The sequence below is a fragment of the Rhinolophus sinicus genome, linkage group LG02, assembly GCF_036562045.2.
Source record: "Rhinolophus sinicus isolate RSC01 linkage group LG02, ASM3656204v1, whole genome shotgun sequence".
NCBI lineage: Eukaryota > Metazoa > Chordata > Mammalia > Chiroptera > Rhinolophidae > Rhinolophus > Rhinolophus sinicus.
Genome location: NC_133752.1, coordinates 75,054,400 through 75,075,139, shown reverse-complemented (window position 1 = coordinate 75,075,139; position 20,740 = coordinate 75,054,400). Strand labels below are relative to the sequence as shown.

Genomic DNA, 20,740 nt, shown 5'->3' with positions numbered 1-20,740 from the left:
CCTTAATACTGGTTACACTTTTTGCTGACAACATGTCCCTGGAATGACTTTGTATCGATTTTGACCGGTGACAATTTGAGATCAGTTTGGCTAGTCCAGCAATCTCCTTGCCATGTATTCCATTGCTTGTGCGTCACTGAAGATACCCTTGCCCCCTCCACACACACAAACATGCGCACATGCTCATAAGTCACGTATGCTCACGTGTATAATATGAAGGTGTATACTGTGAAGTACAAAATAATATAACATATAGCTTATGACTCTGTAGCTAATAAAAAAGAATGTGTCCATCATTGTTCACTGACACAAACCCATCATTTATGTCACAACGGTAAACATTCTTGTTTTACTGTCCAAGGAATGAAGGCTATTCCACCCAAGTGATGGGTACACTATGGTTGATGCTGTACAAGTAGCAAGAAGTCTTTCTCCCTTAATTAACAATAGCAAACATTGTTGTGTAGTGTTTACTGTGTGCCAGGTGCTGTTTGTATCACTTGAGTCTTTACAACACCCTTTGGAGGTAGATACTGTTAATTATCTCAGTGTTGTAGATGAAGAAATAAAGGCAACAGAGAGGTTAAATAATTTGGCTGAGATCACACAGCTCATAAGACGGCGAGCCAGAATTCTCACTCTGGCTCCAGAGTTCATGCTCTTAGCCACTCAAGTATCTTCCTTCTAACCTTTAACTTTCCATTAAATAACTTCATAACTACACAATTCCTTCAACTGTACTCACATTTGTACTGCATAGAATCAAGCTTGCCTGTTAGCTACAATGTACTTGATCTGACTTTCAGGTAAGTAAAAGCCAACATTTTTTTCCCCTCCGTCCTCTCTCTCAAGTACTTCCTGCTACTTCCTGTCTTGAAAGGCAGCCAATACCATGGACACCTCCCTGGACTTTATCCCCCTTCTTCTCCCCACATGTCCCCCCCCCAGTATAATACTGGGAGTATCATGCTCCAACTGCAGGTGGTTTTTTCTATTGTGTGCAGTTGCCATATGTGACTTTAGATACTGTTCTGCTGTCTCCTCAATAGATAGTGATCACTGTAGGAGCTGGTTTGTTTCTCATGTCTCCCTTATATTTGAAATTATTTCTCAGAAGACTTGTGATGGCATGTAAGGTACCTTCCAACTTGATAACCCCCTCCCCCCACCCTCAATTTAGATGTGCATAAATAGTAAAGGGCTTGTTATCAATCAACTTAGTGAATTTCTCTCTCTTTTTTTTTTTCCTGACATTTTTAGATATGATTATGCCTTGGGGTATTGTGTGGTGAAATAAAATGATATTTTATTTATGAGGCCATGATCATAATCTCTTTCAGTCTCTCCAGCCAGAGTCACATGTTATCTTAAAGCACTAATGGTATTGATTTTTAATCTTCTGCTTTTCTTACTCTTTTGAAAAGTAAAAAAATAAAATATTACCTTGCTTGGAAATGATTCCTTTACTCCTGTCTCCTTTTCTACATAGCCCGAATATAACGTGGCATTTTCTCCCATGATAACAAGATAGAATTAATATATAATAAGTGACAATAAAATATTTGAAAATGGATTGTAAACATTACATTTTGTTTCTGTTCTGGAATTGAATGTTTATTATGCCTAACATTTTAAATCTGAGTGTCCTAGTGTATAGATTAGGTTTTATAGGTTGAACAATGGAGGTGGTGGTTGTGTGTGTGTTTAATAATCTATTATCAAAGCCTTGTGACTTCCATCTTTTCAATGAAATAGATGTTCAACCTTTTTCCAGCAGATGGAGATGGTGAGTCACATTGAAATTTAAGTTGCATGCAGAAATCCATAACCTGTGGATGTGTTTTTAGTTTACAAATTCAGAAGCCTCCCTTACAATTGCACCTAAAATAAATGGAAATGGGAATTTTTAGCTAATTCCTCATTCGTTTGTGCTAAGCAATGGTCTCTAAGTTTTCTTGAGAAATCTAAGACCCAGAAGGTGAAAAAGATTGGTTCCCTTGTTCAACCAGCTTGTTCCAAATTAAGATTGGTTTCCTAATCCACCCCTACCCCTGAAGCCATCGTTTCATTCATTTATTTACTTAATTAGCTTTCCTTAGGCAGGTAAGAGATGTTAGTTATCAGGAATGCACAAACCCGTAAAGAACGCTTGGCTGTGCCCCCCTGAGTGGCCTGGTCTGAACAAATTCTTTAAGGAAATCTGAAGGAACCCAGAAGAGGGACCCACAAACTTGATGCAAAGGAAACTCTCAGAGAGGTGGTAACTCTTGAAATGAGTCTCAAACGATGATATGCCCAGTGCAAGGAGAGCAGAGGTCTTGTTAGAGGAAAACAATAAGCCCAATGACAAGATGGGGTCTTTGCAACTGACAGCTGTTTTTCTTCATGAAAAGTGCTGTTTTTGACCCTGATTGTTTGAGGACGGTAAGGTTTTTAACCTCTCTAGAGCCAGGGTGATACCCTGTCTTCATTGGCCTGAGCTTCCATTCTTTCCTAAAACCAGCTGGGGTGAGCGCTCAGGAGGAGGCGTGGATGACTGCCATTAAAACCACCCTCGGGAGGCATGTTTCGACCTGGCAGCCCGCGCTCCTGCTGGCGTGTCACCCTGGCTTTAAATTTAGCCGGCATAGTCTTAGGGTTCATCCACTTGGGCTTCGTCCTTGCCTGTTTTAAATGAGACATGTTAACTATGTCATCTTTTTTTAATGTGATTGGAATCTATTTTTTATGTAGACCATAATATTGGGCTTACCATGTAACACAGTCAATTATAAAATGAGTGGTTTTTCAAGTCTCTCTCTCCGTCTTCCTCCCCCTCTCGCTCTCCCTCTCTTTCAGAGCAGAACCCGTTTTCCAAACAAAATATTGCCTGATTCATAATTTATATACCAGATAATAGTAATGCTGCTCTAAAGAGTGGAGATGGTAGGCAGAAGCCCCAGTTGGCTCTCCCATCAGCCCCTACCTGCCCTCCTCGTGTTCCATGAGCAAGACTCTGGGGCTCCACTGAGCACAGTGTGAAAAACATAATATTCCATCTGGGTGTGAAGTTTTTGGGAAACATGCTTCCCAAAATTACTATAGGCATCTTCCCTCACTTTTTAAGAAAAGATCAAAACGTCATTGTGGTCTCATACAGGATGTTTCTGAACCTATTTGAGTTATTGTTGCAAAATGCCATTGATGCATTAATGGTAGTGTTCCATTAAAAGATGTTCAAAATTTGAAAGATGTTGTAGAGCATTGCCTGAAATCAAGAGTGCTTTTCATATGTAGCAAAATAGGTGAAAATTTTATAATATGATTATTATAATTAAGGTTGTTCTTTTAAACCCTGCTCTCTATCTTATCCCTGTAATATTTGTTCGAACAAGTAATTCAGGTGTTGAAATGTAGTTAAAGCCTTATCCCCTTGGGGACTAAAACTCATAGTATAACCTGGAAAAAATATGCAAACATTCAAAAAGATAATAACATCTGTCCCTTGGTGCAGTGCTTTGTCAGTTTTCTACCCCAGCATGGCTAAGCACTAGAATGCACTCCCTCAGCCTCAGGGCACACTAACGGAAAGATGACTTGGGAGGAAGGGGGTTGAAAAAGTCTCTGGATATTGTCATCCATATTGACTGGCACTGTTAGATGAGAGGATTTAGGATTTTTACGTTCATCTATAAAATATCATCATCTCTGCTGTGAGGTTGTACGGTTTGGATTCTAACCATTACATTCAGATTCCGGATTTTTAAAAAATTAACTCTAATATTATGAGTTGTTTCAAGATGTTACTGAAACATCTTTTTTCTGTTACTAAATATACACCAAGAGGTGACATTTATTACTAAGAAGATGTTCAGGAACAAGAAGATAGTTAAAACGCAAAAGAAATTATTAGTCATATCAGATACTTGAGATGTCTTGACCCACTTTCAGGAAAATGATAGCATCACTTTGGGTTTGTGGACAGTAATACTTCTTTGTCTCTCTCTTTTATCACCGATTGAGAGAATTTACATTTGTCTCATACTGTCAGACAGCACACTTGACCTGTTCACCTTCTTTAACCTCATTCTTTTGAAAGACAATGTGTGTGGACTTGTAATTTTAGATTATGAAACCACTTACACTGTTGGTCTATATTTTTTAAACTCTGATTTTTAAAATAAAATTAAGAATTAGTTTATTTGTATTCAGTCAGGGAAAATGTCAAATAAGTAACAGAATCATTATGAAGTTTTATGCTTCATCAACAGTGGTTTCTCTGAAAGTTCTCACCTGCTTTGATCTGCCACTTTGCATTTATTCTAACATAGTTCTAAGACTCAGATTTTTTTTTTTTTTTGCCCCATATGCATACTGTGCTGCTGGGTTCCTTTGAAAATTAATAGTACAGAGGGCTATGATCTTACTTATCAGGGAATAGATTGTAATTAAACTGTTGCTTGAAATATGAAGGTGTGCCTTCGTGCTAAACATAATATTTTGAAATTTTTGTTGTTTATTTGCTTCAGTAGAAAATTTTAATTATATCTTTAGCATTGCATAAATTATAAATTAATCACTTCTAATGTTTACAAAAGAAATTATTTATCTTGAGCGTTACAGAAAACTGAGTAAGATATTATATACCTGTCTAGATTGGTATGATTGAAGCAGTATTTCTTAATGATAAAATTGTTCTTTTCTTTGTCTCTTGTTATGAGGCATGAATTGCAAAATATGGTGTTTTGTTTTTAATGCAAAAGTTATCCAATACTTTTACCTGATAAAGGTTTTTTCATAGATTATGGGACAGAGAGGATCGTTTCTGAGCTTCAGAGCACAGGCATACCTCATTTTTCGTGTTTCCCTTTATTATGTTTCACAGATATTGTGGGTTTTGGGGGTTTTTTCGTGTGTTTTTTTACAACTTGAAGATTTGTGGCAATCCTGCATTGAGCAAGTCTATCGGCACCATTTTTCCAATGGCATTTGCTCACTTTCTGTATCTGTGTCACATTTCGGTAATTCTTGAAATCTTTCAAACTTTTTCATTATTATGTTTGTTTTGTGGTCTGTTGTCAGTGATCTTTGATGTTACCATTGTAATTGTTTGGAGGTACCAGGAAGTGCTCCCATGGAAGACCGCGATCTTAATCGGTAGATGTTGTGGGTTTTCTGACTGCTCCATCAACCAGCTGTTCCCGGTCTCTCCCCTTCTCCTTGGGCCTCCGATGCCCTGAGAAGCAACAATATTGAAATTAGGCCAATTACTAACCTGACAGTGGCCTTAAAGTATTCAAGTGAAACAAAGGATTGATCGATTCCACAAACTTCATTGCTGTCTTCTTGTAACAAATTGCCACAGCCATTGTAACCTTCACCCACCACCAACCTGATCTCTTAGCAGCCGTCACCATTGAGGCAAGACCCTCCACCAGCAAAAAAAGTAGTAACTCGCTAAAGACACAGATGATGTCTAGCATTTTTTAGCAGTAACGTATTTTTATTTAAAGTATGTGCGTTATTTTCTTAGACATGCTACTGCACACTTAATAGACTACAGAATAGCATAAACATAAGTTTTACATGCCCTAGGAAACCAAACAATTCATGTGACTCGCTTTATTCTTTGTGGTATTCACTTTATTGTGGTTTGGACCCAAACCCACCGTATCTCCGAGGTATGTCTGTCATCAGAAGGCTGTATTTTGGGTACCATCTAGCTCTCCTTTAAATCAGATACCAATGTTGTGTTTTACACACATTTTATAATTTATGATTAATGTATATCTTCTGCTGCACTGAAGCTGCATGAGGGCAGGGACTCTTTTGATGGTATTCATGGCCATGTCTCCAGTGCCTGCCTGTCCGGCCTATGTGAATAGCTGAATAAATATTTGACACATGAATGAATGATTCAAGCAAATAAATTCAGAAGCTACATTTACTTTGTAGGTTTTGTTTAATGAAAGTCTCACCCCTGTTACTAACATAGTTCCTGCTGTCTGCACGTTGAAGATGCTGATATCAGTGTGTTGTCACCAAGAATATGTTAGAAAAGGGGCTAATAATTTTAAAGATTGCATTCTTTAGAAATTTAGACTCAATCATTTAAAAAAAAAAACCTATCTCCCAAGTTATTTAATATGTGAATGTGAGAAGCACATGGTTGAAAAGATTCAGAAACAAATGCCTGAACACATGGCAGGCTCTGTTCTGGGTTCTGGGGTACAGCAAGGGAAAGGATAGAAAAATCGCTGTCTTTGTTTTAATGGTGGGAGATAAGCAGTAAACGTGTAAACTGAAAAATACAATTTCAGGTAGGGCTCAGTGCCCTGGGAACTGAAATAAAGCTAAGAAGATCAGACAGTTGTGCTAGTGATGATTTTTACGTTATTTCCTTTATTCCTCCCCAAAATATGGTTGACATTTCTGGGATTTTTTTAAAGACTGCCTTGATGTGGTGTAATATAGGTCAACCATTACACTCAGTGTGACTAAGTACAACAGTTTAGCGTCCTTTGCAACATGTGGCAATGAGTGGTTTAGAGGATTCCTAAAGAAATATAAAACTTAATGGAAAACAGGACTTTTCTTGAACATTTATGACTGCCAAGTTCATAGTAACTTCTGTATTAGAGTGGAATGCTTTTTCAGATAAAACTACCACTTCTATTCTTAGTAGCTGCAAATATCACTTTCATTTGTACTAAAAAGTGAAATGTACTAGATAAAAATTTGCATGATGTGCTGGTGATTTGGTGGTTTAAAATTCCAGTAGTTTCCTATTTTACTGTTTGCTTAAGAACATTTGCACGTCTGTCAGCTCATCTACTAAGAAGACCTGCCACGTTTTGAACATTTACCAAGCTCCACGTCCTCTGCTCTTTACCCTGATTGTTTAGTTCAGGGGGCCTCTAAAGTGGGGTACACACGATCATCTACGGGCAAGAAGATGATCTAAGCAAGAAGATGTTATAACTTCTGTTTCTACTTATGTTTGATCTTTTTCATAATTCCTGTTTTTGCATTTTGCAGTGTACATAATTTATTGATATTACCAGAACAAATACATTATACAAAAACATCACAATGTCAAAGGAGAGTACTCACCATTTTTTGCTGACATATTACACACACACACCCAAAAATAAAAAAGTTTGAGAGGACTGATCTAATTTCATCCTCAGAACAACCCTGTTAAATCCATATTATTGGCCTTACCTTGCTGATGTAGATATCCTTAGGTAAGTTAAGTTGCTTGCTGAAGGACATAGATCCAGTGGTGGGTAGAGTTGTGATTCAAATCCCAGTTCTTTTAATTCCATGTTATTCTGCCAGAAGGGTTTAGAAGAAAGAGAGAATGTGTGTAAAATGTTGCAGACGTGAAAAGTAAAACGTAACCAAGTGTGTATGTAGTTGTGTAATCACTAGATCGGCACTTGGGGTTAGGAGGCATCGGCGTGTTCAGAGCAGGTCCACTTAATGAACAAGGCAGCCTCTGTGCGTCCTGTGGAATGGAATGTACTGTGTTTTCCTTTGAAACGAAGGTGGAAATACGGGTTTCATGATTTTCCCTCAATTCATCTCTAAAATCGTCTCATTCAAAGTATTTAAGATGTTGCTAGCACTCTAATCCCATGCTTCTCCCTTCTGGCCTGATAGATTTCTTATTAGAAACGTTTCGTGGTAGACTTTCCACACTGGGTATTGCTGTCTTCTCATTCAGATAAGATGGATGTGTTGTTTTTGCAGGCTACACCCAGTCGCCGCTGAAGTTCTGATTCTTTTCAGCTGGGTGTGTGAATTCTGGCCTTATTTGGTGAACCCTGGGCTGTGTGAGAGTTCAAATATGATTTCTGTGGTTCAGAAAGCACCAAGTTAAAACCTACTCCTTGGCCTTGAAAAAATTAACCGATTGCATTCTCCAGAATCAGGCCAATGAGCCACTCCAGCGATTGAATGGCCTTAGTCTGAGTGGACTGTAGCCCAGCATACACTGAAAGGAAAGAGGGATGAGATTCTCTTCTTTTAAATAAAACCCCACTGTTATGTGGTTGAGAAGAAAAAACACAAGAGTGGAATGGAGAACAGAGAGGAGCCCGGCAACCTTTGAGACCCAGTGCTCTCAAAGAATGACTGGGGATCTCACAGCCACCAGCACATCCGTATTCCAGGGTTACTGTACTTTAAAGGTAAAGAGGGGGACGATGGCGACAAGAGCCTCTTACCTGGTCTTGGCCTCCTTTCTGCTAAGCCATCCCCATCGCCACCAGTGAACTTGATGAAACCTAAATCGGATTCTACCCCTCCCCTCTAAGAGTCTCCCCCAGGTGCCCTTTGCCCTGAGATCCTCAGCAAAACGCGCAGACCCTTCCGTTTCCATTCCCTGCCAGCTTTCCCTGCCTCCTTTTTCCTAATATACTACTCACAAAAAGTTTGAAATGATTGATCTGGTTTCATCCCTAGTAATACCTATCAAAGCAGTGTTTTTTAAATCCCCGCCACACCTCACTTCAATTATTGTTTCCATATTGACTAGATGGCAACTTCTCAAATACAGTATGCTTTTGCATACCTCTGTCTTTGTACATGTGATTTTTTCTGTTTGGAATTCCTTTCCCCATCCCTCCCCATTGCTTGACGAACTCTTTGTTTAGGATTTAAGGTCAAGTGTTAACTCATGTTGGATGGGGTTTTTGAACCACCCAGACTAAGAAGATACCTCTTTCCTGTGTTTATCCTTTGTACGCACAGAAAAATTTGTGTTTACTTTTAAGATAGTTTGTAACATACAGTAATGTGATTATTTGGGAAGAGCACTGTTTCTCTCTGGCGGTAATCTTATATTCCAGGAAAAAAGGCTTTGGCCATAGTTTAGGATCGCCAGGAGAGGAGAGAGAATGGGGGCCAGAAGGTCTAAGACCAGGCTAAGAAACAAGGTTAGAGGTTGGACAAGGACACAGGCAGAGCAGTGGGCCAGGACGGAGCCCAGTGCAGGGATGGGCTTCTCCCAAGAATTCTGCATCGGGGCTGTGCAAACTCCACACGGGCAAGGCCACCCGCTGCCTGTCTTTGTAAATGAAGTTTTACTGGAGCATAGCTCTCTCTCTCCATCTGTTGACAAATTGTCTTTGGCTACGTTCGTGTTAAATGACAGAATTATGTAGTTGCAGCAGCGACTGGCCCTCAAACTAAAATAGTCACCACTTGTCCCTTTATGGAACAAAATTGTCCACCTTGCTGTAGATGCCAGTTTTCCTAGTTAGTCCTCAAGCCAGTGGCACCGTCACTGTTGCACACCTCCAGGCCTCACCTCAGACCTGCTCAGTGAGAAGTTCTGGGTGTAGGGCCCAGTGATCTGTGTGTAATAAACCCTTCAGGTGACTCAGAAAACCACCACTCTAGATTCCTGGCCCCAGGGCTAATGACTTGGGGCTTGATGACAGCCAGACAGGCAGGGTCTAGGAGAAACATTACCTGTAAAAGGCAAGGGAATACTATCAGAAGACACAGCGGGGGTGGGGAGGTGTCTCCCCCATCCAGAGAATCTCTAATGCATCTGAAGTATAAATTCCATAAAGGAAGGCACTCGCTGTTGTATCCCATCTCGCCTAGCTCTACCTGCGTGTACATTTGTGAATGAATGAATGCAGGCTTGCGTGGCTGGAGCCAGGTCCCAGATGTGACTGGGGCCTGCACATGGAAACAGAAATAGGTACACCCAGTAGGTGTGGCTCAGGGCAAGGCTGAAACCCATTCCATAGCAAGAAAATATTACTAAAGACTGACGAACAGAGACGTGTTTAAAAACCTGATAATTTGATAAAATTCTTAACTTTCATTGTATCTGTTTTACTTCCCATTTGCTTGCTGCCTTTGGCTGCATATTGGTTTTGCAGGTTTTGTTTTTACCCTCATAGCTCAGCTGTACCTTTGTTTGACCTTAGATAATTTACTCAATCTCCCCGAAGCTATTAACTGAATTAATACATATAAAGCACTTAGCCGCCAGCATCTCGTACATTTTCTCTGTTAAGGAACTATTTCTTCATATTCCTAGTCACAATCTTATTTCATGGTGAAGTAAAGGTTACCAATTACTACTAGTATTTTATTTATATTTATTCCAATGGTAAAACTTTGCTTACGATATTACGTTGTCTTTAAAGAGACTTCTACCAAATAGTCCATGTTGCAATATGAAGCCTAAGTTGATATGAGTTTGATTATTATACTTTTAGGAACATATCACAAACTTTTTTAAAATACAGAACCTAAGCACTAACAAAATATTTGCTAATATGGAAATAGGTCATTTTGAGGTTCTGTTATTTAGCAAAATATACATGTGTTGGGAAAAAACATAATATCTAAATCTGTCATAATACATTTTGCCATACAGTTTTTAAATACTCTGTGTGAAGCTTTTTATCTTCACTAGGGTATAAATTTTGCATTTATATGCCGTTTTTAGAACTCCACATACATTATCAACACGTGAAAAAGAAAATAAGATTATTGAGGGCTTTACTAAGTGAATAAATATTATTTCATGATTTTTCAGTGATAACTAAATCTATATTGTGTCAAAGAGTCATCAACTTGAAATCTTTATAACTTTTGGCATAGGGACATTTTGAAAGTAAAATTAGTGTTTGGTGTTTTTTTTTTTCTTTTTTAATTCCATAAATGCCATGGGAATTTTATCATGTTTCAACACTTGTTGAATATGTAATTCCCATAGTGCCCATTAGTGGCCATCTGTGTAAGGTAATACGTGTTTGGGATGAAATTGATTATGGCCTAAATACTCTTGTGTTATGATCAGGAAAAGCATGCAAAGTTCACATCTTTTTTTCTAATGATCATTATGTAGCTAAAGATATTAATTTCCAGAGGCAGAACAGCCTATCACTCAAGATCCTAATCTCACAATAAATGACACCAGCGCCAAAGGAAAGGAGGCTGCAGAACCTTCCACTAAAATTAGTCAGTGCTGTACTGGGGAGCTTTAGGATACAGGGGAAATTAACAGGCTTTGGAACACAGCATTTCCTTTGCAGGGATCAAAGTGGACCCATTGCAGTTTTGCTGAATGTTCAGAAATGTTTTATTACCCTATTTAGAAATTCCTGTTATCATAGCCACCAACACATACCACGTTAACCTTCCTTGTAACTTTTCTCAGCGTATGCAGTCATTTTATTTTTATTAGATTTGTGCATGGTAATGTATACCTATGTACTTGCTGAGCTCATTTATCCCCTTAGAGTAGAGCTAGGAAATGTACAAATATACTTGGTTATATATTTATAATGCACGTAGCCACACCTTGGCACTCACATTATCTACCCCAAGGTTTTATGAAACATATTACAAATACAATTTTTTGGTTTAGAAAATTTTGAGAGCTTGTATTACCCATGTAGTCCGATGATCATTTTAAAATCTTATCCTGCCTTCTGTAGACTAATATTGAAACACAGCTATATCCTGATATTCGCTGGCTTGTAGGCCAGGATGACCTAGCTGCAAATGCCCTAAAAGCGCTGAAAGAATTGATAAAATCATTGTCTAAACCTTGAAATACAACAACTGTGATGTTGGCGTAGTTGATGTTTGTTCTTCCTTTTCATTCTGGAACTTCTTGATGGTAATTATTCATCAAGTTTTAATAGATTTCAAATCTGCTCCCCACTAAAGGTAATAAAATAATATTGTCTTCTTAAAGAATGAAATTTGCCTTCCTGTCTCATATTTTATGTACTGAGAAGTCCTGAATCAAGTGCTTCTAATAGCTGTATAAGTTATTTGGAATCTAATGAAAAGAAAATGGGCTGGTATGCAGCAATTCTTAATAAAATTTGGGTTTTGGAATTCAGTTTTTTGGTCATTCACTCAGCAAAGATGCTGATATAAAGATGAACAAGACATGGTCCCTGCTCTTGAACAAAACTACCAGAGCCATACATTTAAACAGCTAATCTTAATGTGACAAACTGAGATTTGCAAAAAGCAAGAGCAAAGTTCTATCAGCACAGCAGAGGGGAACACTTGTTTTAAGATGTAAAGGAAAGCTTCAAAGAAGCAGTTAAGTATTGAGTTTGGCCTTACAGGATGAGCATGAGCCGAGTTTCCCATGGCAAAGCAATAGGAGGGGTGTGTGTGTGTGTGTGTGTGTGTATGTATTTATACACCTATGTACACACATACACACACACGAGTGCATATGCAAGCCCATCTATATGTAAGCACGTGGCAAAGACTGTTGGGGGGCCAATTTAACACCAGTCCCATCCCCCTTCTGCCTGCCACCTCCACTATGAAGGCTGGAAAAGCTAAAGACTAACAGGGTTGGCCCTGTAAGATAGTCTGGCCAGTTGGCCATATCTGGAAATATGCTGAGGACTTTTAAAAACTTTTGCTTTTAAAATAAGAGACAGAGACAGTTAGTATTACCCCCTTTTTGTCTTCTCTGGGGTTGTTGACATTCTAGCTAACAGCCACCTTGAGACACTGAGAGAGATCTGGAGAATGAGTTGAGATATGGTTGACTCATCAATCTAATACCCACAGCTACCTACTTCAATACAACTTATGTAAGGAAAGCTGCATCTTTAGTTAAGCCATTGTATGTCAAATTTTTCTATATAGCCCACAGCATTCCTCATTAATATACTCAAACTGCACACACATGCATTCACTCTTATATATAGTCAACGTTATTTTCCATGCCTACCAAGATTTGGGACTACTTTTAGACTTCCATTTTGGTGATGAGTAAATATAATAGAACTTAGCATTAGAGGAAAATAGGAAATGGAACGCTTTCTCTGTTATTACCAACCTGGACATTATCCTTAGCACTTAGTTTCCTTTGTATCTATTCTGTCTTTGTCTTATATTGTAAATGAAAAATGAAGGCAAGAAAGGAGAGTAAGGTTGAGAAGGATAAATGCTGACGTGAATCATGCTGGAGTCTAGAGTATGGGAAAATGGGGTACGACTGAGTCAATTGATTGTGGCTTGCAGAGAGAGCGCTGTTGGAAAGGGTGCCCCGCTAGTGAAAATGCCTGGTCACATGATGGAAAGAAAGATTTTAATCCTAGTCCATCCCTGCATCACTATGTATTCAGGACCAAGAACACCATTACCTGTGTCCCTAACAGCCAAGAGATTATTCTCTGTTTTCCTCTAATTCGGAAGATGAGAGTAGAAGCCATTCTTGTTTGTGAGAGAGTAGAACAGCTTTCCACAAAGCATATTATGTTGGTTGTGGTCAGTCTTGTATGAAACATGCTGTTTAATGAGAAGAGATGGTTAATGGACTCGGACCTTCTACTATGCAAATGTGAAGCAGTTTGAAAAACACTCAACCTGTTCTTTTTTTATAGAGACTAATGCTATCACTTTATTGTTCATCATTTCTAATTGTGTGTATCGTGTGTGTACATTTCCTGACACTACATCAAATTGCAATTTAACAGTGTCAGCATATATCCTTATTCTTTTTCAAATAGGTCAGCAAGATTGCTACTTCACTGTGGGGATCTACCATAGTATTTTGTTTCTTTTTCTTAGCTTCTTTTAAACTGATTTCTTATTACCCATTTCTACAGTGTTGTTGTTGTTGTTGTTTTTAGAGTCAGTTTCTTACCTTAGAGAGGAGTAAGGTAAGATGGGTAGCCTCAGTCTCATGCCAAAGGTACTGAATGAAAGTCAGGGATCCTGAAGAGTGAAAGTCAATGGGATAGTTGTAATTTACACCACAGTCCACGATTTACCATTAATCTTTGTTTTAAAAGCATATGCACACTTCAATTTTTTGTTCTTAAAGAATCTAAACTGGTTTTCTTCTTAACATGTTTGCCATTTGTTTTCCCCAGAACCTTCAGCTACTTGGAGCTACAGCCATTGAGGATAGATTACAAGATCAAGTGCCTGAAACCATTGAAACTCTAATGAAAGCAGACATCAAAATCTGGATCCTTACAGGGGACAAGCAAGAAACTGCCATTAACATTGGTAATTCACCTAATTTAGACTTTAAATTGTGATGCTTTGTAACAGGTTGATGCATTTTAGAAGATAAATTTAATATATTTTAATATTTGAAAGATTTGGTATTGCAATATTTCCATATTTGTATTATTGGGCTTATATATCTATTTATGACCTCAGTGCCCCTTTAAAATTGCAATGGTTATATACACAGCCAAACGTTTGCACTTGCAACCACGTAATACCCCTTCTCCCCTTGGTATCTCTGCCTACCCCTACATACCATCCACAACTGGCACATGTAGATAACATTTCTATAGTTGTCTCTGAAAGTCTAGAGATTGGGATTATGGCAGGCTGTGTATTAACACGTGTTTATGTGGCCAAAGTTACTTCTGAGAGAGGAAGTAATAAGAAGGTTGACAGTTTCTATTCATTCTACAGTTCATTCCAATTTTTTGGAAAGAGGTTATGTTAGCTCAGTCTGCCATAACAGAATACCACAGATTAGATGGCTTAAACAACAGGAATATTTTCTCACAGTTTTGGAGGCTGGAAATCCAAGATCAAAGTATCAGTAAGTTTGGTTTCTCCTGAGGCCTCTCTTCCTGGCTTGCAGATGGCTACCTTCGCAGTGTCCTTACGTGGCCTGTCCTCTGGGTGTGCATTCTTGCTGTCACTTCCTCTCCTATAATTGACACCAGTCCTGTTAGATCAGGGCTACACCTTCATAGCCTCACTTTAACTTCTTAAAGGCCCTACCTTGAAATACAGTCACATTGTGTGTTAGGGCTTAAACATGTGAATGGGGGTGGGGGGAACAATTCAGTGCGTAAGCAAGGTCTTACTGAGAAAAAAGTTAGTATTTGGTGTTAAAGGCCTATAGTACCAGTACTATGCAAGAAAACGTCACTCCTTTTTTTCCCCAAATTCAGTAATAGTAGGTTTCCTGAGCACTATAAACACTGATATGGACTCAACCTCTGGATATTAATGATAATGAATTACATGCAAAACTCTCCCAAAGTTGAATAACCTATTTCAGATTTTTCTCATCTGTTCACAGCATGAAACCACATTTTTAGAAAGTCATTATTAAGTATCATCTGTCTAAAAACATTTAGCTAATATTCCTTTTAGAAGTGTTAGTAATCACAGTATTCTGTGTATATAAAACTGCTACAAATGTGTAGTGAACTGATGTTAATAGAGGAAAATTAATTTTTAAAAAACCCTAAATGTTTAAATGTGTAAGCCACACAGGTTGCTGATTTTGACCATATGTGTTATCAGTGGTGTTAGAGACAAAATGTAAAGATGTACAATAATACAGAATGCATGCGAATTGGCAGACCTGCAAAACACAACTCTGGTAACACATGACTACAGGCAGAGAGAGAATACATGGTGGTAAAAAGTGACATGTGAGGAGCATAAGAAATCCTAAAAAAATAGCTCAGGATATAGAGCCATTATGAAAGGTCCTCCAAAAATGAAGAGTACGGTGATGGTTCCTGGTCACGTTTATCTTTTAGAGTCTTGTTCCTAAAAAAAAGTAGGTGAGATTCATTCATTCAGCAAACGGTTATGGTACCTATGGTGCCAGTGAAGAGCAGGGAACAAAAGCAACATCTCTACCCTCCTGGACCTAAGGAACAGACCATAAAGTAACACACACAGTATATTAGATGCAATAATTGCTATAAAGAAAAAGCAGGAAAGGGAATTATGGCATTGCACAGACGGATTGAGTTTTAAATCAGGAAGTCAGGAAGACCTCACTGAGCAGGTACCATTTGAGGAACCACTTAGGAGAGGGAGTTTGTCACTTGGATGGGTAGGGGAAGCTGTCTTCTGCAGAAAAAGAGCAGAAATGCAAAAGGGAAGAGTAAGAAGAGAGGTCAGCCGCATAACAGAGCCCAGGTTTGTTGGGGCCTCCTAGGTCATTGTCCGGCTTTGCGTTTCCTCTGAGTGAGATGGGAGACCATTGGACAGTTCTGAACAGGGGAAAGACATGATCTGACTTTCTTGTGAAAACAATCAGTTTGGCTGCTAGACTGAGAATGGACTCAGAGGGAAGCAAGTGTGGAAGCAGGAGGACCGATGAAGAGGCTGTTACGTGAATCCAGGTGAAACTTGGTGGCTTGGACCCAGGTGGTAACAATGGAGGTGGTGAGAAATGGTTGGGTTCTGGATATAATTTAAAAGAAGAACCAGCAGGAATGACTGATAGATTAGATGTAGATTGTGAGAGAAAGAAATAAATCGGGTAACTCCAAGGATTTTTAGCCGTAGTGATTAGAGGATAGAGTTGCCATTAACCAAAATTAGGAAGGCGAAAGGAGGAGCAGGCTTTGTGGGGGGAGGTCAGGTAGCTGTCTTTGGCTGTGTTAGGTGTGAGATGCCAATTGTATAGCTTAGTGTATGCTGGTACTAAGCAGGCGCTGGCATGTGAGAGTCTGGAGTTCAGGAAAGAGGTCTTAGCAGGAGATATGAGTTCCAGAATGGTCAACATTTAGGAATTTAAAGATGGGAAGGAATGAGATCACAGAGGGCCTGAGTATTGATGCCCTGTTTCCCCGAAAATAAGACCTAGCCGGACAATCAGCTCCTCTAATGCGTCTTTTGGAGCAAAAATTAAATAAGACCTGGTCTTATTTTACTATCATGTAAGCCCCAGTCTTATATAATATAAGACAGGGTATATAATACAATATAATATAATATCATGCCAGGTCTTATATAATATAATAATGTAATACAATACTGGGTATAATATAATATAATTATATTACGGGTCTTATATTACTTATTTTTGTTCCAAAAGATGCATTAGAGCTGATTGTCCGGCTAGGCCTTATTTTCGGGGAAACACGGTGGTATTAAATATGAGACCAGTCATCAGTGTTGCCTGTTTTTCTCCAGCCGCATCCAGCTGTAGGCAAACAGATTCAGAGTAAGTAGAGTTGGTTTAACCAGCCAGTGATTTTGTTTTGCCTCAAGTACAGCAAAGCAAGAGAAGGGAGGAAACTAGAGGATGTGATGGCAGTTCCAGGGCAGGGAGATGGTGGTGAGATCAGCGGTCTGACTGACAGCCAGACAACCCTCCTGCACCCAGGAAACAACCATCGGCCCATCTTCTGCTCTTCATGTTGATCATCATGAGGGATTTCCATCCACATTTATTAGTTTTCAGGACGTTGAGGAGCGTTACTACAGGCTCTTTCCACATTTGCTTATCAAGATAGCCGCAACACACCAGGTCCTGTCCTTGTATCACATGCCTCCTATAGGAAGCAAGACCATTTCTTTTTAAACTTCCTGCAAACCTGAAAAAGATCTGACCAGCATCTTCCTAATAAAACAGATACAATTTTATCTAATAAAATAGATTAAAAATAAAACTTAGATATTTTTATAGTATTATTACTTTAACATCTCCACTTCATCTCTCTAGAGAAATTAATCACATCAATTAATTTACTCTGTTTGGACATAGGACACTCCTGCAAACTTCTGAGGAAGAACATGGGAATGATTGTTATAAATGAAGGCTCTCTTGATGTAAGTAAAATGGTCTTTTTAAAAGATCCTTTCACCACTTAATCAGCTTGCAGTATTCTGTCTTATATTCAGATAGTTGTGAAAGTATTTTATCTTTCTGAGGTTAAAAGATGCCTTACTACTGTTGTTCTGTAACATAATGTACACTGTTGTAAACCACATTGATATAAACCAATTCCAGTTTCGTGTCTGTGACAACTAAAAGAAATTGCTTAAAGTTGTGAGACAAAATAGCTGCATTATGTCAAGTGGTTACTGAGTGATTACAACTTGTTTGTATCTATCAGGGTATTTTCTATATTAAGCATTTAATGTTCTGCTTTATTTCCCAATGATAATATATATTTTGCTTTTTCTTTCTTTTTTTAAAATTTAATTGTATAATTAGTTTCAGGTGTACAAAACAGCATAATGGTTAGACATTTACACACCTCACAAAGTGATAACTGCAATAAGCCTAGTACCCATCTAACACCATACATAGTTATTACAATACCATTGACTATATTCCCTATGCTGTACTTTACATCCCATGACTATAAATATATGTGTGTGTATGTATGTATATACATATATATGTATGTGTATATAGGTATATATACATATTTAATTATAGTTGACATTCAATATTATTTTGTATTAGTTTCAGGTGTACAATGCAGTGGTCAGGCATTTATATAATCTATGAAGTGATCTCCCTGATAAGTCCAGTACCCATCTGACACCCTACATAATCTTTACAACATTATTGATTATATTCACCATACTGTATTTCAGATCCTCAACGAAACAGAAAGAGATTCACAGATATTCTTGCTTCTTTTTAAAAAACCTGTGGAAGCTATTGAACAACACAAAATAACCATTCCTAATAGGAAAGTTGTGGGGTTTTTCAAATGTTCTAGCTTCTGGGCTGAAATATAAGTTCCTAGGATATCTTTTTGTCATGGCTGTGATCACTTGAATTTATATTTGGAAAAGGGGGAAAGATTTGTTAGGTGTACAGTGTAAAGTAAAAGTTAACAAAAACATATGTAGGTCAGATGACCTGTAAATCTTTTAAAGTAAAGGTGACTATTTGTAATTTAAGGTGGAAGACAGAAGAGGAGAGGTGATTATACAAGTGCCTGAAATAGTCATTGTGACACAAAGAGCAGAGCAAAGAAAATCTGATAATTAGGGATGTTGGTGAAGCCGAGAAGCTAAATATGCAGAAGAGACAATAAAGAGGCAAAGGTTTAGAAGTCAGGTAGAGAACAGAAATCCTGTGTAAGAAGTATTTGACTTCCGATTTTTAAATTGAAATGATGATCTCTTCATAATTTGTCCTCAAAACCATCCTGTGATGCCTTTCCCTTTCTCGTGAAATCTTTGAGCAACTTGTAGCAAGGAATAAGACATGATTTTGCAACCATGAAAGTTGCTTACACCTTTACATACTGGAGAAGTACTTTTTGTGAACCAAGTTTGTTTGTTTTTTTTCTTTAAAGATTTTATTGGGGAAGGGGAACAGGACTTTATTGGGGAACAGTGTGTACTTCCAGGCCTTTTTTCCAAGTCAAGTTGTCCTTTCAATCTCAGTTGTGGAAGGTGCCGTTCAGCTTCAAGTTGTTGTTCTTTCAGTCTTAGTTGTGGAGGGCGCAGCTCAGCTCCAGGTCCAGTTGCCGTTGCTAGTTGCAGGGGGCACAGCCCACCATCCCTTGTGGGAGTTAAACTGGCAACCTTGTGGTTGAGAGCCCACTGGCCCATGTGGGAATCGAACCGGCAGCCTTCGGAGTTAGGAGCATGGAGCTCTAACCGCCTGAGCCACCGGGCAGGCCCTGTGAACCAAGTTTTAATCCTAGAAGCACAAACCAACAAAAGCCAGCCTGCAGTTGGAAAACTTTCATTTTTATTTTATTTATTCAGTAGGCCCCCAGCTAGGCACTGAGAACACACCACTAAACAAAAGGTTGTGCACTCTACCCCCTTAGAACTTAGAGTTGTCTCTGCTCTCCACCCCTCATATGTATTAGTTTTGGTTTATTATATCCAAGTTACTGTGTTGTGAAAGTTTTTGACTAGGACAGCCCAGCCCTCCCAAAGCGTACAAATAATAAGGGAAGTAAGATGCATCTGAGTAACAATGCAAAAAGATACGTAAACAAAGCAGGTCTTTGCTGTGATCATAGTGTTTAGAGGGGTATTTATAAAGTGCCCTTAGGTTATGTATAGGTGAGTAATTGGGGGGATGGGGGTTACCTGGAGCAGAAAGTTATTGCAAGTAAGTTCAAGGCATATTCGGGGCATGAAAGAGAACCATTGAACTTGAACACAAGGTTATAATTTTTTCAAGTATTTTTTTGTTTGAATAAATATAAGCACATAGTGTAACATTCAAGTTATAAAAAGAGAAAAGTACAGACGGTAAAAAGTATACGAGCCTTTACCCAAGCTACCCGGTGTACTTCCCTACGGACAACCACTAGTTGTAGCTTCTTCTATGTTCATCCAGAGATATTCTGCCTTATCTACAGGATATATGTGTATGTCTATGCTCACATCCTGTGTTGTTAAACACAAATGGCAGCATCCAGCCCACACTACTTTGTACTTTGCTTTTCTCATTTCATGTATCTTAGCAATTTTCTGTAATAATATATATGAAGCTATCTAATTCTTTCTTAATGGTGACCCAGTATTTATAAGGTGTCTGTAAAGAAATGACACACGGAGTTAAAATTGGAAACGTAATCTCACGTCAAGGGAGGAAGACTGTGCCAGGTTTGAGAATTTGCCCTCAGAGGCAAGAGGAGCAACTTCATGAGCCTCTTCAAAGAGGTAAGGTTGTAGGACCGATTGTACATAAGCAAATTCGGGAGGGTAGGAAGGCATGGGGTGCAGGCAAGGGACTAGGAATAGGAGTGCGGTAAGAGGAAATGGGGGCACCAGGGCCCGAGATGTGGTGTGAGAGAAATGTAGGGAGACCTATCCCACGTGGGCCCTGGAGAAGGAGCCACCAAGGGTGCTTCCAGCACTGAGTTGCAGTTGTTCATAATTTTGCAAAACCCTCAGTGGAATCATTCCTATAAACCTGTAGATGTGTAGGCCTTTGTTAGTAACATGGGTTATATGTGGTACACGGTTTTTTTGACACTGGAAGGAAATCAGAGGTAGGACCTGTGACATTGAAGCCAAGGCATGGCAAGCCATG

The 20,740-nt window shown here is 38.8% G+C and overlaps 1 protein-coding gene across 7 annotated transcripts in view; it reads left to right on the top strand.

Annotated features, from left to right (window-relative positions):
* The window catches only part of ATP8A1 (ATPase phospholipid transporting 8A1), a 212,651-nt gene that overhangs the window by 113,158 nt on the left and 78,753 nt on the right, over positions 1 to 20,740 (top strand). For all 7 annotated transcript variants that reach the window (XM_019754167.2, XM_019754168.2, XM_074324626.1 and 4 more), the window contains 2 exons: positions 13,869 to 14,007; positions 17,483 to 17,547. In XM_019754167.2, the coding sequence (XP_019609726.2) occupies positions 13,869 to 14,007; positions 17,483 to 17,547 (204 nt within the window). The remainder of the gene's footprint in view (positions 1 to 13,868; positions 14,008 to 17,482; positions 17,548 to 20,740) is intronic.